Source organism: Balaenoptera musculus, chromosome 2 (assembly GCF_009873245.2).
Source record: "Balaenoptera musculus isolate JJ_BM4_2016_0621 chromosome 2, mBalMus1.pri.v3, whole genome shotgun sequence".
NCBI lineage: Eukaryota > Metazoa > Chordata > Mammalia > Artiodactyla > Balaenopteridae > Balaenoptera > Balaenoptera musculus.
This window is the reverse complement of record NC_045786.1, coordinates 91,007,470-91,024,061: the sequence shown is the minus strand read 5'-3', so window position 1 is coordinate 91,024,061 and position 16,592 is coordinate 91,007,470. Positions and strand designations below refer to the sequence as shown.

The 16,592-nt window shown below is 56.6% G+C and overlaps 1 protein-coding gene across 1 annotated transcript; it reads left to right on the top strand.

Annotated features, from left to right (window-relative positions):
* Positions 1–7,407: 7,407 nt before the first annotated feature.
* On the top strand, positions 7,408–16,509 carry ITPKA (inositol-trisphosphate 3-kinase A). Its single transcript, XM_036840491.1, has 7 exons — positions 7,408–8,482; positions 14,343–14,439; positions 14,522–14,738; positions 14,879–15,083; positions 15,332–15,433; positions 15,732–15,803; positions 15,907–16,509. Exons 1-7 carry the CDS (start codon positions 7,994–7,996, stop codon positions 16,108–16,110), a joined length of 1,386 nt encoding a protein of 461 aa, XP_036696386.1. The 5' UTR covers positions 7,408–7,993; the 3' UTR covers positions 16,111–16,509.
* Positions 16,510–16,592: the final 83 nt, after the last annotated feature.

Sequence of the window (16,592 nt, the reverse complement as noted above, 5' to 3'; positions counted from 1 at the left end):
CATATGCCTAGCTCATGATGTATATAGGTCTGTTTGTCTTGCTTCTGGCAGGTGCAGGGAAAGTCTACTGCCTGCAACTTCCCTTTGAAAAAAACGCTTTTTTCTTTGTTTCTGTGAAGTCCTGACCTGTCACTCAAACTGTACAGATAACTTGTAAATAAACTTTATGCCCTGTTTTAACAAGGGAATCAGATTTAGTCCAAGGACTGCATCCTGAGTGGCAACTCTCAAAAGTCATGCTTTAAAAGTCCAAGAGAGTCTCTCTTTGACTTGGTTTCTCTCCTTCCCCTACTCTTAGCCCTTCACCCCCAAAGTGAAAGTGGCTGTTGTCAAGCCACCTGGTTCCCCAGAAGCCTCTCTGAGACAGTGGTCGTCTAGAGCCAAGGCAACCTCCAACTGGCCTGGTTTACTTCCTACTTTGGAAGATATAATATCACCAAGCTTTAACAGAACTAGGTGGGCCCCTGATACACTGCCTAACACTAGTGAGAGTCTGGTCCTTCCAGCTTTCAGTTGGCTAAGCCACAATTCCTTTGTTAACCTGTTTTCAGCCTGTCATGAGTGTGAAGGGGGAGCCCAGGGGCTGTGAGTGTGGCTATGGTGGAAATACTGATACCCTTCCCTCACGGCCCAAGCTGGGGAGATCTGTAAGGCTCACCACCAACACTGCATGAGGCTGTGTCTCAAACCTTTCTGACCATGTGTTAGCTAGGAAGCAAGATCCTGGATCAACTCTCCTTTAGAGATGGGAAGGTGGAGGTGACAATCACAATGGTACAAGGCCAGTCCAAGCCTGCCTTTGGTGTTGGGAGAGGTGTGTCCCTGGGGCTCACCCAGCAACTGCGTCTCATGAGGTTTTCTTAAACTCCCTATCACTCCAGCCGCCTGATTTTTGTTTATTTATTTATTTATTTATTTTTGGCTGCGTTGGGTCTTCATTGCGGTGCGCGGGCTTCTCATTGCGGTGCCTTCTCTTGTCGCAGAGCACGGGCTCTACGCGTGAGGGCTTCAATGGTTGTGGCTCGCGGACTCTAGAGCGCAGGCTCAGTAGTTGTGGCGCACGGGCTTAGCTGCTCCGCGGCATGTGGGATCTTGCCGGACCAGGACTCGAACCCATGTCCCCTGCATTGGCAGGCAGATTCGTAACCACTGCACCAGCAGGGAAGTCCCCAGCCGCCTGATTTTTGGAAGAAGTGGGCTCCCTGGGAGCCTAGAGAGCAGGGATTCTGAGCAGAGGACAGCCTAGTCCAGTTATCTCCCAGGGTTCCCTGCTGTGAGGCAGCCACTTCTGTGACTGCCTCAGGTGGAGGGGTGTAAAGGCGAGAGGGGTGCAGGGTCCATCGACTTTTTCTGGAGTTGGGGGAGCGAAGGAGCCGACTTTCCTTGGGTGTCCTGGGTAGTGGTGTCCAGGAATGGGGAAGCCACGGACCTCCAGCTCAGATTTTTTTTTGCGTGACTTCCCTGACCAAAGGGGCAGCTGAACTGCCTTGGGGAGGAGAGTGTCAGAGGGTTGGAGGGAAGAGCAGCACTAAGGCGGGGGGGGGGGGGGGGGGGCCGGAGGGGCAGCCTGCCTTCTCTGTAAATTTCCCCAGGCCAGCCCCACTGCCAGAGTTTCTTGGCCCTGAATAGGGGCTTAGCCAGTGGGGCACAGGCACGTCTAGGGCTTCCAGACTGTGCCCTGGGCCGGAGGGAGGGCCTAAAAGCCACAAGGCAAGCGAGCTCAGTGAAGGGTTCATATCCCAGCTCCACCACTTAACTACCTAGGGCTGAGCTGGTTAACTCTTCTGAGCCCAAGTTCCCCATCTTTAATATAAGATCTGTCAGGAGCCTGTTAACGTGTTCCTTTCCTCAATAAGGGTTCGATAAATGCTGTTGTCAGTGAGAGTAGAGGCCACTGGGCCTCGCAGGAGAGACTGTTGGGGCAGAGTGGCAGGGGTTGGGATGCAAGGGGCAGTGTGGTGAAATAGGGGTGGGAAGTCACAGGAGAACAGCCCGAGTGCTGGCAGAGGGCATGACTCGGCCCAGAGACTCCCGGCAGCCTCCACCTTGGGGGTCAAGAAACTCAGTCTCCACATCGAGGTTCCAGTGGGTGCTGGGGCTGGCCTGGAGAACCGTCCAGAAAAAGACAGCTGCCTTTTGGTCCAAACTTGCTGCTGCTATTCTCTCCAGCCCCCAACACACTCCCTCTTTACTGATGGTCAGTCTGAAAGCATCCTCCCACTCCCGACCCTCAGTGGCTCTGAAGGCCTCCACCTCGCCACTGCCCCAGCGGGCTCAGAAAGATTGTGAGGCCTGATCTCCCCACCACCACGGAGAGTAATCAAAACATTAAAAACAGTACCAAACCTGAAAATAAGTGTAAAGAAGTCCAACCAAGTTCTGATCTGTTTCATAATGACTGACTACCTTGATAACTGTCTTCAGAATATCACTTTTTTTCTCTCTCTCTCTTTTAGCTGTTGATGACCCTGCTTTGCTAAGTTCATGTGGAGACCACATCTTGCTCAGCCATAAACACATTCACCTCTCCTGGAATGCACTGATCTATCTCCACCGATTTTTCCCTGGAGAACTCCTCTTCACACTTCAGTGCTCAAAGATCACCTCCTCCAGGAAGCCTTCCCTGATTGCCCCTTCCCACTCGGGTTTGGGAACACCTAGGCTTCCCCTAGGGCGGCACCCACCACGCTGTACTGTTGTTATTTGTGAGTCTCCACCCCCATCCTGGAAGCTGCTAGTGTCCTCCTCCGCCTGGCACTTAGTTAACGCCCAATAAGCGTGGTGGAGGGAAGGGGGGCGGGGCAAGCCGACGTCCCTCCCGAGCCTCTGCGTTCTGGGGCTTCTGATGCCACCTCTCCCCTCCATCGTGTTCCCAGACCGCAGCGCAAGCGGGAATGAGACCCGGCGGTGCGGACGCCGCTTGCAGTAGAAGCCCAAGCTGTCCGTCCTATGGGTTCGACCCGAGGCCTCGAGAATAGCAGCTGTGGCAGATGGGAGCTATCCCCTCACCCGGGGCCGGTGTGTCACGGCCCCGACCAGCCAACAGCCTCGGCCTCCGTTCGCCCACTGGAGTCCCAGCGAGCTTGGAGTCCGGGTCCGAGCGCCGCGCGGGGCAGAGACCCCGCCGCCTGCACGTGCGCGCGCTCGCGGCTCTGTGTGTGGACCCCTGCCGGGCGCGCGTCCCAGCGGCTTCCCACAGTTGGGAGCAGCGGCCTCAGCTCGCAGGCGCGCTCCTGGCGCGTGGTGTGGGGCGCCCCTGCGGCCAGTGCTGAGGCGGAGTGGGCATCTGCTCCACGGACCCGGGGCGTGCGCGTAGTTTCCCGGTGGCTCCTGGTTCCACCCAGCCACCGGAGGCTTTGTGGGCTCGGTCTCCGCGCACCCGGGGTGGAGGTCACGCTGGCAGGCAGAGATCACAAATGGAATTAGGGGATGCGGCCATCCCCCGCGGTTACAAGACTCCAGAGGTGCCCTGGTAGGGACGTGGGGGACGGAGGACGACTGCATCCCGAACGTTCTTAGAGCAATCGCCTCGACACTGGGGGCCGCGTCCCGCGTCCCTGACCTCAGACGCTACCAATCCCCTCTGCCTCCACTTGGCCACTGGGAGAGATTCTGCGGGTTCTGAGTTTTAGAGAGAGGGAGGAGGGAGAACCACAGGAACACAGGCTCCTGGGAGGGATGGGAAACCTTGTTTCTGAAGTGTGTCAGGAGAGAAAATGTTCTTATTGAACATACACAGGCGTGGTGACACATTTTGTTCGTTTTAGAGGAGAGTGATTCAGATGGTGGCGGGTCAGTGAACGCTGCTAGATCCCAAGTCCTGTCAGAAGACATTCCCAGGATATTACCACAAATTCTATCAATTATGGAGTCAGAGATTGCGTGGGGAGGAGGAGAAACCCGGAGGCAAGGAAAAGGGTCTTGGGTTGTCAAATGAAGACAGCTGTTCACTTTTCTTTCCAGGAGGAAAGAGACCTCCAGTTCTTCCCCATCTGCAAGTTTTCATTGGGCCCTGGCTCTGGGAAGCCCTCCAGCACTCTCTCTACCGTGCCCTGGGCAGAGAAGGGCAACAGACTGACCAGGGTTGGGGAATGGTTTGCATGAAGCAGCTGAACGACCAAGGTCTCACTGAAAGTCCCTTGGGAACAGTAAATACAGCCATTTATCATCCTGGGAGCTGTTTTCTGTTGGGTCCTTTCTCCCTTCCTTCCATCAGAAGACAATGTGAAATGATGTACCACCACTCCTGGTAAGGAGCTACTCATTGCTGTATCCCTTTCACCTAGCCTGGTTCATAGCAGCTGCTCAGTGGAAGTTTGTTTGCTCTGTAAATGATGAATGAGTCATAGGTATTGTCACAGAATATTGGAATCCTGGGGTCAGAAAGTCCCTTGGAGGACACTAAACTAAGCACCACAGAGCATGTCTGGGAGTTGTTGACTAGAATGAAACCCTGTACCACCTGGTCTAAAGGAGCATATGCCGCCCCTCTGCCTCCCTAATGCGCGCGCTCACACACACACACACACACACACACACACACACACACACACACACACACACACACACCATAGAGGCTCAGCTCTCTCTGGAGAGGCTTTCAAATCCCCTCAAAACAACAGGTGGGGAACTTCCCTGGTGGTCCAGTGGGTAAGACTCCACGCTCCCAATGCAGGGGGCCTGGGCTCGATCCCTGGTCAGGGAACTAGATACTGCATGCCACAACTAAGAGTCCGCATGCCGCAACTAAGAAGCCCAAGCCCGCATGCTGCAACTAAAGACCCCACATGCTGCAACAAAGACACGGCACAGCCAAAATAAATAAATAAATAACTATTTTTAAAAAAAACCAACAAAAAACAGGTGGCCCATTCATCCTCTCTCTCCTAGGTGAGAGGCCCTGCCTTCGGGGTCTTGGGAAGCAGAAACTGGCATAGAGATGGTGAGTAGTGACCTTGCTCCTGCCCCTGGGGCCACTGGTGCTGCCCTGTGGGTTGCGTAGAGGAGGAACAAAGGTAAATGAGGCAGGCTAGGGAATAAAACCAGAAGCACCTCACCTCACACACCCCGTTCTTTAGGCGCCCCCTTCCCCAGCTTTTGTGCCCCAGGGTTGTTACCCCCAGGAGGGATGTAGCCCTCATGCCTGATAAGTCCTGAAGGACATGGAGAGGGGTGAAGACTCAGACACCCCAGGATGCAGGCCTCTAGGGTTCAGGAGGATCCCTGAACTGAGAGGCCACAAGAAGAGGAAAGATCAGTTCTCTCCTCAGACACATAGCTGACCTTGCGGATAAGACACAGGGACTCCCATGGCCCATCTCAGATCAGCCACCTAATGACCATCAAAACCGTGAAACATTCTTCTTTGCCCTCATACCTCCATTTTTTGCAGCACACAAGAGGCCATTCCTCCACCTAGGTAGTAGTCAGCCTGATTTTTCCACCCCCCTCTACTCACATCCATCTACTCAGCTTCAAGGACTGGAAAAACTGGGGCCCAAAAACAGGATTTCAGGATTTGAAAGGTCATTCCTGGCTCACCTAAGAGGACATGAGAACCCTTTGACCTTGTCCCACAGCTATATTGGGACCCCTAAACCCTGCCCCCTTATGCTTTCTGCCTGTGGTAGGTGGAGGCAGACTGCCTTCACTGGATAAGGAACTCGGGACTGAACTACAAGTTGTTAATTTAAGAAACTGAGCATAGCACAGGAATAGAAGTTAGGACACACTCTGGCTTTTCCACCAACTAGCTGTGTGGCCTTGCACAAGTGCCTTAACCTCCTTGGTTGAGTCACTTAACCCCTTTGTTACTTCTGCTGTACTGTGAGGATGATAGAGGCATCTAAAAGTACTTCCCACTCTAAAATCTATGAAATTAACTCTCATTTCAATATGCAGTTCCCAGGTTTGCCCTTATCTTCCCAGTGAGGAACACCTGGGCAGGTGTGGCAAAGACCTCTTCTTTGGTTGCTGGCCTTGGACAAGGGCCTAATACAAGAAGAAAAAGGAATTGCCCTGAGTTTTCTTGTGGCGGCCAGATTGACACCAGCTCCCAGCCTGCTCATGCCTCCAACATTGCCCATCCATTGACTGGCACACAGGTGTGGAGTACATGTTCCCTCCTCTTGCTTCTCTTCCCACCTTTCCAGTTCTGACAGGTCCTTGCTGACTCTCTCCACCCTGGATTTGCCCCCAGTCTCCTCTCTGAGGGCAGTACCTTCCCAGCTCCCACCATTAAGCAGGGTAGCTCTGAAGGAGGGAGAGAAGTGAGAGCAAGAGACATGGGTGTTTCTGGGCCTTCAAGCCCTTGAGTACACCCCTCACCCAAACACCCAGGCTCCTGCCGACCTCTGTGTCCCAGAGAAATAGCCATGTGTCTTCCCAGGTTCTCCACAGAGGACTTAAGTATTCAGACTCCTGTATTTCCTTCTTTCTCTCACTCCTTCATTCCTTCAGTTTCTCCTCCTTCCTCCCCCTCCCACTCTTTCCTCCACACTTTTACCTTCTTCATCAATTCCCCCCCAGGGATCGTCTCCTTTCTTCTTTGCTGAAGGCTCCCACTGTTTCTCTGAACCCTCCTTTTCTCTCCTCCTGGGCCATCCTTGAATTCTGGCTGAAGGGAGATAACGAAAGGAAAGCTCCTCCTTTTGGCCTTCATCAGCTCAGAGGCCATCCTTCTGAGGGCAGTCTCCCCAGAAGTCCCCCAATAATCCCTAGGCACCAGGCACCTGATGAGGGATTCTCACTCATGGCATTTGGGGGAAAACAGGACATGCTGTGAAATGCTGACTTCTACTCAAAGCAGCCTTTGCAGCTCAGCTGACAGCTAACACGCGAAGTGACCAAAGACCCGCCACTATGATGCCACTGCTGAGAACGTTGCAGTGTATGAGATCCTTCACCACCATTAGCACCCTCTTCCCAGTTTCACAGCCACGACTCAGGTGAGGTCAGGTGAGGTTTTCCTACATTTACAAGTAAGAAAATGGAACTTAGAAAGGTGAAGAGACTGCCTAAAATCACATCTGGGGTGTGGTGAACCTGAGGCTGGCTCTTTCTACCACTCACACTAAAATTATTCTAACGTTTTAGAGATATCGCATCTTTCATTTTATTCTCACATCAGTCCTGTGAGGTGAACAGCAACCCTGCCAAGGAGAATCAGCAGTTCGAAGGAGGTGAAATGACTTGCTTACAGCCCCACAGCAGAGTCCAAGCCCTGAACTCCAAAAGGCAAGGAGGAAGAAGGGCTCAGCCCTCGCCAGCCAGCAGCCAAGGATGCTGCCCAGGTCTCCGCCAGGAAAACCTGGAGAGATCCGGGTCCCGCCCCCTGACCTTGTACTCTGCCAGCCGGGAAGTGGGGAGCTGGAGGGGTAGCGAGGGGGAGAAGCCTCAGCTCGTTCCCAAGACAGAGTCCCCACTTGGGCACATGCCCTGGGGTGAGGCTTCTTTGGGAAGCCGAAGGCCTTGAACTCTGTGCCGAAGGGGCCCCGGGCGGAGAAAAGCCCTGGAGACCGGGAAGCCTTAGCCCAGGATGGGTGGAACGCGGAAAGGAGCCCGAGGGACTGGGTGCGAGAGCAAGAGCTGGATCAGCTCCTCCCCTGCGGGGTCGGGGCGCTTGGAGTTGCCAGGAGGAATCTCCCGGGGAGGCGGCACTGCGTGGGGTGGAGCAGCCCCTCCGGTCTTCTCGAGAGTGGGCACTGAGAGGCCGCGAGGGCCAGGCCCGGGTTTTGTGTGTTTCCAGGAGGTCTGGGCTTCCCGGCCACCCGGAGGAGCAACAGGGAGCCTTCCCGTCCGGGCAGGAGCCCAAGGAGGCCCGCGCTTTCTCTGAAAGTGAAAGGAGTGGGCGGGGGGCGCGGCCGAGGCGGGGCCCAGGCGAGCGGCCGCGCAGGCTCCGCCTCGGGGCAGTCTCAAGCCTGGGGCGCCGAGCGGCTCCAGTACCCGCCGCGCCGCGGGCTGGTGGGCTCCCCGGCGGCTCTGTTGCTGGGAAATGACCCTGCCCGGGGGCCCGACGGGCATGGCGCGACCGGGAGGCGCGGGGCCCTGCAGCCCCGGGCTGGAGCGGGCCCCGCGCCGGAGTGTCGGGGAACTGCGCCTGCTTTTCGAGGCGCGCTGCGCCGCGGTCGCTGCCGCCGCCGCCGCAGGGGAGCCCCGGGCCCGCGGGGCCAAGCGGCGGGGGGGACAGATCCCCAACGGGCTTCCGCGGGCTCCCCCTGCCCCGGTGATCCCGCAGCTGACTGTGACGGCCGAGGAGCCGGACGTGCCCCCGACCAGCCCCGGGCCGCCCAAGCCGGAGGGTGGCTGGCTCCCGGCCGTGGGCTCGTCGCACCTGCAGCAGCCGCGCCGCCTCTCCACCTCGTCGCTCTCCTCCACTGGCTCCTCGTCGCTGCCCGAGGACTCGGAGGACGATCTTCTGAGCGACAGCGAGAGCCGGAGCCGCGGCAACGTGCAGCTGGAAACGAGCGAGGACGTGGGTCAGGTACTGGCCGCGGGGGCGGGGCCAGCGCGGGGCGCGGGGGCTGCGCGCGGGGACCTGCTTTGAGCTCTCTGCGGACCGACTCCTGCCCTAAGCTCCCTCCCCGGCGCGTCCGATTCTCACTCTTTAGGAGGGCATTTGGGTCTAAGGGAGGCGCCGGGCCGACCCCTCACCTTTACAGTGGTCACCCCGGTTCCACAGGCGAGTCGCGGCCCGGGCCCTGGGGCGTCTAAGAGAGTAAGGAGGAGTCTGCGACCGGCCACGGGGAGCGGGGAGGGGGCGGGGGGGGAGCGTGACTTGCTGGCTGAGAGATGGTTGGAGGGATCGGAGGGGCTTAGCGTTGCCCCACGAACTCTCGGAGAGTGGGGTCAACGAGTCTCCCTCTCTGCCTCCCCCTCTCCCGCGCCGCGGCCCCACCCCCGCCGTTGCCACGGTTTCCCTCTCCTGAGTGGGAGTGGAGCCGCGCTCCAGGCTCTGCTCGCTAGCCGCCGCCGTCTGCTCCCGGCGCCCGCACCAGGCGTGGACGCAGGGAAGGGAGGGGCGCGGGACTGGGAGCTCTGGCAGGGGGCGAAACGCAGCCCTCCTCCGCTTTACTTCTCCTAATTCTGGCCCGGGAGAAGGTAAACTGAGGCCGAAAGGGTGGAACCAGCCTGCTGATCTCCGCCTCTGGTAACCTGGATGTTCCGGGGCCAGGTTTGACCCTCGGATAACCCAGGCTAGGGTGCGGTGAAGTCATTCCCGGTGCCTGCCCCTCCCGCTTGTGCCGCGCCCAGGATAGCCTTCTTGTCCCCCTGGTTTTAACCAAGGCCAAATACTTCAAATAACTATCCGCGGTCAACGCGAAGGAGTTGCTCTAGATCCACGTTATGCAAGTGTCCCTGGAGTGGAGGGAGAGGCGAAGGGCGCCCCGCAGGCTCTGGTGGCTCGGGGCCTGCCCAGAAGGGCGGTGAGAGCGGCTGACGCGCGCCGGGGTTGCCGGGGCCTGCTGAACCTGGGCTCCCCCCGCGCTCGGATTGGACGAGGCGCGGGAGTCACTGTAATGACTTGGCGTGGCTCCGTGACTCAGTTACCCCTGAGACTTACATTACCCAGAGGGCGGCGTGGTTTGTGACACAAGAGGAAGAAGGGAAAATTCTCATAGAGCAGGAACACACTCCGCCACCAGGTGTAGGGTGCGGGGAGTCCCTCTCTCCTCCCCCGGCGTAAGGGTACGCCTGATCCCCGATCATTCCTGGTGCAACCCTGGCGCCTGAAAGGAGGCGGGTGCCGCCCAGTGGTTTCTAAGGCGGTGATGTGGGGCAGTGAGAGGACTCCTCCCTCCCCACCTCTGAAAACCCGGAGCAGTAGCTGTGGGCCCACCGCTCCCCCGCTCAAATCTCTGACAGCTGAGAGGCGGGCGCTGGAGGAAGGGAGCCACGAGGGAAGCCCCCAGCTTCGCTCTTCCTCGCAAAGGCGGAGGAGGTCCCGCGGCCCAGGACCGTGCACAACGTAGACAGGCCAGCCTGGGTCAAGACTCCGGGGACCAGTCGCAGCTATGCCTGGGCGTCTTCGGCCGGCCTCTCCCACTCTGGGCCTCGCTGTCACCCGGCGCGGCAGGAGCTGGAGCAGATGGCCGTTGAGGGCCCTTCCAGCTCCAAGGCGGCGAGTCCCAGGCCTTCCCAACCCCCAGCACGCCGGGGCCTCCCCGAAGGCAAACAGCCGAGGCAGCGGCAGATAAGCCAGGGGCTGTTGACAGAGGCCGCCTGCGTCTGCGTGGAGGGCCGGGCTCGGACTTTGCCTCGCGGCCAGGCCAGGCCGGGAGCGGCACAGTGCGCCCGCCCAGGCTGCCTTTAGGGCTTCCCCGGGTAGGAAGCAGAGCCCATCGGCTGGCTGACCGTGAAGGATGCACCTGGGAGAAGGGTGCTGAGGCAGTGCTCGGCAGCTCCCAGCTCGCCAGCCCCTTACAACTCAGGCCTGGGTGGACAACGGGAAGAGAGGGTAGCCTCTGCCCGGCTTGTACATCCTTCACTTCTCTTCCTAGGAGCCACGCACAGTCTTCCCAGAGCCTGGAGCTGGGCTCCCCGCAAGGTAGTTGGGACTGGGCAGCCTGCCTCCCTCCTGGGTCCTTTCCTACGGTAGAGGGAAGAGTCATGGGCAGGGAAAACCATACAGGCCAGGAGAGGAGTTGGGGCCCTATCCCCAAGGGTGGCTGGCATGACTGTATTCTTAGGCCTTGTCTGCCTCTTAAAACAATTTTGGGGTGTTGCTCTAGCAGAAGAGAGGGTGTTTGACTCTTGTTCATTTGGTTCTCTTCTCTCAGTGCTCCAGGATGGGTAAGGAGACCTGGATTCGATCCTGTCCTGGACCCAGAACTCCCACACTTCACTTATCACTAATTATAGAGCAGAATTTAGGTTAACAGGCTTCCTTTTTAAAAAGCAAATACCCCTGGGAGGGTGAAGTCGTGGGTCACTTATACCTTAGTGCAAATCATCTTATAAATTTAAACGGATTGTTCTCATCACCACCGCCACCAGGAGTGCTTATGTGATAGAGTATTGGGAACATGGCAAGGGGGTTGGGTGGTAGAGAGCTTTAGCCAGAGTCTGGATGGCTGGAGGTAGGGAGTAGAAGTCAGGAAGGATGGGAATGAATACCAAAGACGAAGCAAAGGATCTGTTCTGGCAGAAGATACACTGAATATCTGGTGTGATATGAGAAGGAGGAGTCCTCAGGGCTTCCAAATAGAGCTCAGACAAAGGAGGGTCTGAGGCTAGTATCCACCTAAGCCCTGCCCAGAGAGAGATGCTCCCTGTCCAGCTCCATGAGAGAGGAATTATCAGAGGGTCCTCCTGTGACTTCATCAAAGACTCTTTCACATGGTCAGCTCTCCTGAGCTTTTTGTCCCAAGATGTCCGGGTAGCCTCTTGCTGTGAGTGGCTTTCCCAGACTTCTGTGGTGGAATAGACTGTGCCAAGAGGATGGAGTTTTAGCCCTCTTTTCAGCTAGATTTCACTCTGTAACATAATAAATCTGCTTTCTGATATTCATACAATAAAAGCCTTACCTGCTCAAAAATATATTCCCTGCTGTTGTTCGTGTGCCCAAATCCCCGCCCACCCACCAAAGAACGATTCTCCAAGAACCTTTTTGGATACGTGCATCTTTATATGCATTATGTTCCCTGGGGGAGGTAGCTCCCTAAGATGGAAGACGACAGAGTTCCATGATACTTGCATCAACTCCTTCCATGTTTGACCATATGCATTACTGGCAGAAGAACTAAATCCTGTCATTACCAACCCACCTCAAGAGGTGGCTGAGAGGGCTGAGATGGCATTACGGGTGTGAAAGCCCTTTGTAACCCACACGGCTGGAACCAGCCTTAGTCTCTGCTGCTCTTGGCTGATAATGATCCTCACAAAACTGGGGTGGGGAGAGTGGAGAGATGACCCCATGTTACCTCAGCTTGGGAGCAAGTCAATGCTATGTTATCACACATCAATCAAGTGTCAGTAGCCCAGGACTGCAGCTACTAAATCCTCTTCTACCAGGCACACCTTCCACCTTCCAGCCTCACTCACTGCTCCCACATGATCCCAGAAGAAAGGATGATGCCGTTCTCCCATCTCACCTAACCCAAGGCTGGTTCCGTCTTCTACTGTGGTGGCTACAGAACTAGATGTACCCTCTGATGAAGTCCATTCTGGTCCCAAATTCTGCCAGTAAGTCCCTAAAGCTGCCCGAAGCCCAACCATTAAACCCGTCCCTTTGGATGAAGCAAAAGTGTCCAGCCAACAGAGAGGGGTCCGCAGACAGATCTCAGTGTTTCCTCAGTGATTAAAACATACCACCTTGTGGCTGCAAATTCCTGCCTCTTGTACAAAACTCTTTCTCCTGCAGGGTCCCCTTTGACCCCTAAAGGGAGTCTGGGTGGTAGCATGGATTTTGGAACCTGCTGGGGCAATTGATGCATGAGGAGGGGGTTGAACTGGAGCTTAAGGCAGAGACTGGGGGCTGGGAGCAGGGATGGAGGGGATGTTAACTCTCTGAACTTTGATTGCCTTCTGTAAAACGGCAATAATTACCACCTCATGCACTTGCTGTGCATGTGCAGCAGCATAATGAATCTCAAACTGAGTGTGGGGGAAGAGGGTATCGGATGGTGCCACTCAATACACACAGCACATACATCTTCCTGGAATTTTATTTGAGGATTCGGAGGTGGGAGAGTTTTATAATAAAACTTGGATTTATTATGCAGCATAATGCAAACCTTGTATGTATTAAAGAGTAAAAAAGGGAGTTTTGAAAGAGATGTCATGCTTCTAGTGGGCTGCTTCTGGCTACACCCCCAGATCCCTGGGGATTGGACAAGTGATCACACCCTAGTGTGCCATGTAGGGACTTCAGTAGGAAAACAGGAGCAACGCTGTCTGATGGAGATGAGAAGTGCCTGGCATGCAGTAGGCGGTCAGTAAATGGTGGCTCGTGTTATGGCAACAGCTAGGTCCAGAGGAAACAGGCTCACACAGATGAAACTCTCTCTTGGGTTCACTCAGCTAGAAAGTGACAGAGCCAGGACTGGAACCAACTCCAGACTCCCCATCCAGTGCTCTGTCACTAACTTCCATCTCCTCCCCATGGAAAGGGGTTTTATGGTCATCAGCCTCCCCTGCTTTGGCCAGCATGCCAGTTCTCCCTCTCCCTGTTAGAACACCCTCTGGTCAGGGAAGCTGGATTCCTGGGTTCCACCCTTGTGGAGGCACACATGTGTAACTCCTCTAAAAGGCAGGCACCCTGGGAGGAGGCAGCAGACACACTGTTTGGATGAGCAAACCTCTGCACTTCAGTGGGTAGACACAGGACTGATGAGTTTGGGGTGGGAAGAGGAAAGGTCCAGAGTATGAGATACTCTCAGGACTGGGTGAAGGCTAGACACAATGGTCAAGAGGCAAAAGGTACACCAAAATCTACATTTCCCTCCCAATTTCATCTAAGATGACAGACCCTCAGCTCTTTATCCCATTTTCAAAGCCCAGGTTTCTGGCTCCAGATCAGGACTAAGGGTGCCCTGGGCCTTGTCAACTGGCTAGGAGTGAGATGCATCCAGGGATAGCAAGAGGGCCTTGGGGAGCCCCAAGCCACTCTTTCTCCAGGCCCTACCAGGCTGGCCTCCCTGCCCTGGGCCTATGTAATGGTTTGTTTCCATGTTTGTCTTTCTCCTTAAATGAGAGGAACCAATGGTCCCAAGTAAATGAAACAGTAATCCAGATTTGTCCAGCTACTGCTTCATGCCAAGGAATGGGTTGGGGGTGGGGGCATCTGTCACACTCAAGCCTCATTTACTACTCACAGCAACCCAGCGAGAGTGGTTATTTCCCCATTTTACAGATGAAGAAACTGAGCTCAGAGGCTTCTCAGGCCCCAGAATATCCGGAGGCATTGGTAGAAATGCAAATTTTTGGTCCCACCCCAGACTGCTCAGAATTTCCCTGTGGTAGACCTGAAAATCTGCATTTTTTTAAACGAGTGACCATCATGTGATTCTCATGCTCACAAAAGTCCTAAAACCTCGACAGAGCAGTTTAGTAACCTGTCCATGCAGCTTTGGAGCAGCAGAACTGGGGTGCAAACGTGAGCTTTCTGACGCTGAGCCCAGGGCTCTTTTCAGCACACTGAAGAGCTGGATGTCTGTCGCCTCCATGTGCTTGTCTCAGGGTCCGCCACACGGGCTCACAGTAAACTTTCCCTGAGCGAATGAATGATTGACTCATCAGGCCCTAGCTGCTTATTGTAAGGTTGGGCGGGGAGACACCATGTTCCAGAGGAAAGAGGGCTTATGCAGACGCTAACTTACAGACCGGGACCGTGTCGCTTTCAGAAAAGCCACTGGCAGAAGATCCGGACCATGGTGAATCTGCCCGTCATGAGCCCTTTCAAGAAGCGCTACTCCTGGGTGCAGCTGGCGGGGCACACGGGTGAGCACGGGGCAGGCGCGGGGGAGGTGGGTGGAGGCGGGGAGGAAGGGACTAGGCAGCACTAACTAGCGCCTGCCCGCAGGGAGTTTCAAGGCGGCGGGCACCAGCGGGCTGATTCTGAAGCGTAGCTCAGAGCCCGAGCGCTACTGCCTGGCACGGCTCATGGCGGACGCGCTGCGCGGCTGCGTGCCCGCCTTCCACGGTGTGGTGGAGCGCGATGGCGAGAGCTACCTGCAGTTGCAGGACCTGCTCGACGGCTTCGATGGGCCCTGCGTACTTGACTGCAAGATGGGCGTCAGGTACGCGTGCCCTACCGGGCAGGTGGGAACCTGTAAAGGGCCCGGGGCGGGGACGAGCGCTCTACGCGTGCCCAAGGCCGTGCTTTACAGGGTCCGGGTGTGCGCCCGCTCAAGCCCCGCCGCTGCCTGCGCCTCCGTAGGACTTACCTGGAAGAGGAGCTGACCAAAGCCCGCGAGCGGCCCAAGCTGCGGAAGGACATGTACAAGAAGATGCTGGCCGTAGACCCTGCGGCACCCACCGAGGAGGAGCACGCGCAGCGCGCGGTCACTAAGCCGCGCTACATGCAGTGGCGAGAAGGCATCAGCTCCAGTACCACGCTCGGCTTCCGCATCGAGGGCATTAAGGTGAGCCACGCCCGCTTCGCTTTGCACCTCCCGGGCCCTTCCCCCACCCCACCACCCCCCGGCCCCACTCTTCGGTGTCTGTCCTCCATGTTGACCTCCCACCCCGACAGTCCCCGGAAAAGGCAACCTCTGGCGGCAGTCTCGCTGTCCCTGGCATTCAACGTCCCGGGAGGTACCGCTGCTCTGGCCTGATCCTCTCCTCTCGGGCGGGCACGGGGCCCCTGACAATTTCTGGCCACCTCTTACAGAAAGCCGACGGCTCCTGCAGCACAGACTTCAAGACCACGCGAAGCCGGGAGCAGGTGATTCTCGTCTTCCAGGAGTTTGTGCAAGGGGATGCCAAAGTGCTGGTGAGCGCGGGATCCCAGAACCCTGAGGTGTTGGGGAGCCTGATACCTAGGGGTGTCCCCAGGTCAGGTCAATTTATGTAGCACCCTACCCTATGTGACCCCCATCATAGCATTTATCGCATTGTGTTGTAATTGCTTTACATTCCTTCCCTTCTGGGCTGCGCGCCACGTGGGGGCCTGTGCCTTCCTCACCACGGTATTTGCCAAGCCAAGCATGCATCATGGCGCTCCTCATATTCGCAGAGGTTCCACTGGTATTTAGTTAATTTGTTCTCCTCTCCTACTCTACCCTCTCCAGAGGAGGTATCTGAACCGTCTGCAGCAGATCCGGGACACACTGGAGGTCTCTGAGTTCTTTAGGAAGCACGAGGTAAGAGGGGTGGGCTCAGGTACCGTGTCTGTGGTCTGTGAGGGAATAGGGTGGAGGGCTTCTCCGGATTAGAGCTGTAGCCTGACGGTGTGGGACTCGGCAGGTGATCGGCAGCTCGCTCCTCTTCGTGCATGATCACTGCCACCGCGCCGGCGTATGGCTCATCGACTTCGGCAAGACCACGCCCCTCCCCGACGGCCAGACCCTGGACCACCGGCGGCCCTGGGAGGAGGGCAACCGAGAGGACGGCTACTTGCTGGGGCTGGACAATCTCATTGGCATCCTTGCCAGCCTGGCTGAGAGATGAGGCTGGGCCCCTGTCTCCGCGGACCGGAGGGTCTGACAGAAGGACCTGCGCCTGCATCCCCGCCATGCATGCAGGCAGAGACTGAAACCCCGCGGTGCGGGGCGGTTCATACGGTCCTATAGGGCCAGGTGCCGACCACTACGGGACACACTGCACGCGCAGGGCCTGGCCCCCATAAAAGCCCCAGTGTTCCCAGAGCCGATGACACTAATTGACCGGGCGAGGGAGGAGTAGAAGTGGGATGAGTGGCTTCTTCTTCAGCCCAGCTCTTCTGAGGGGGCTCCATACCTCTCCAGAGAAGCCAGATAATGAACTTTATTTCACAGGTACTAGATCTATTGGTCTGACCTCCCACACTACAACGGACTCCCTTTCCCAATAAAACTCAAAGACACCAGCTTTGACTCAGGCCTCATCCCCTCCCTCCTCTGGTCCCTTCTTTCTCAGTTCCCTGGCATCCCTCACATCCATTCAGATCACTG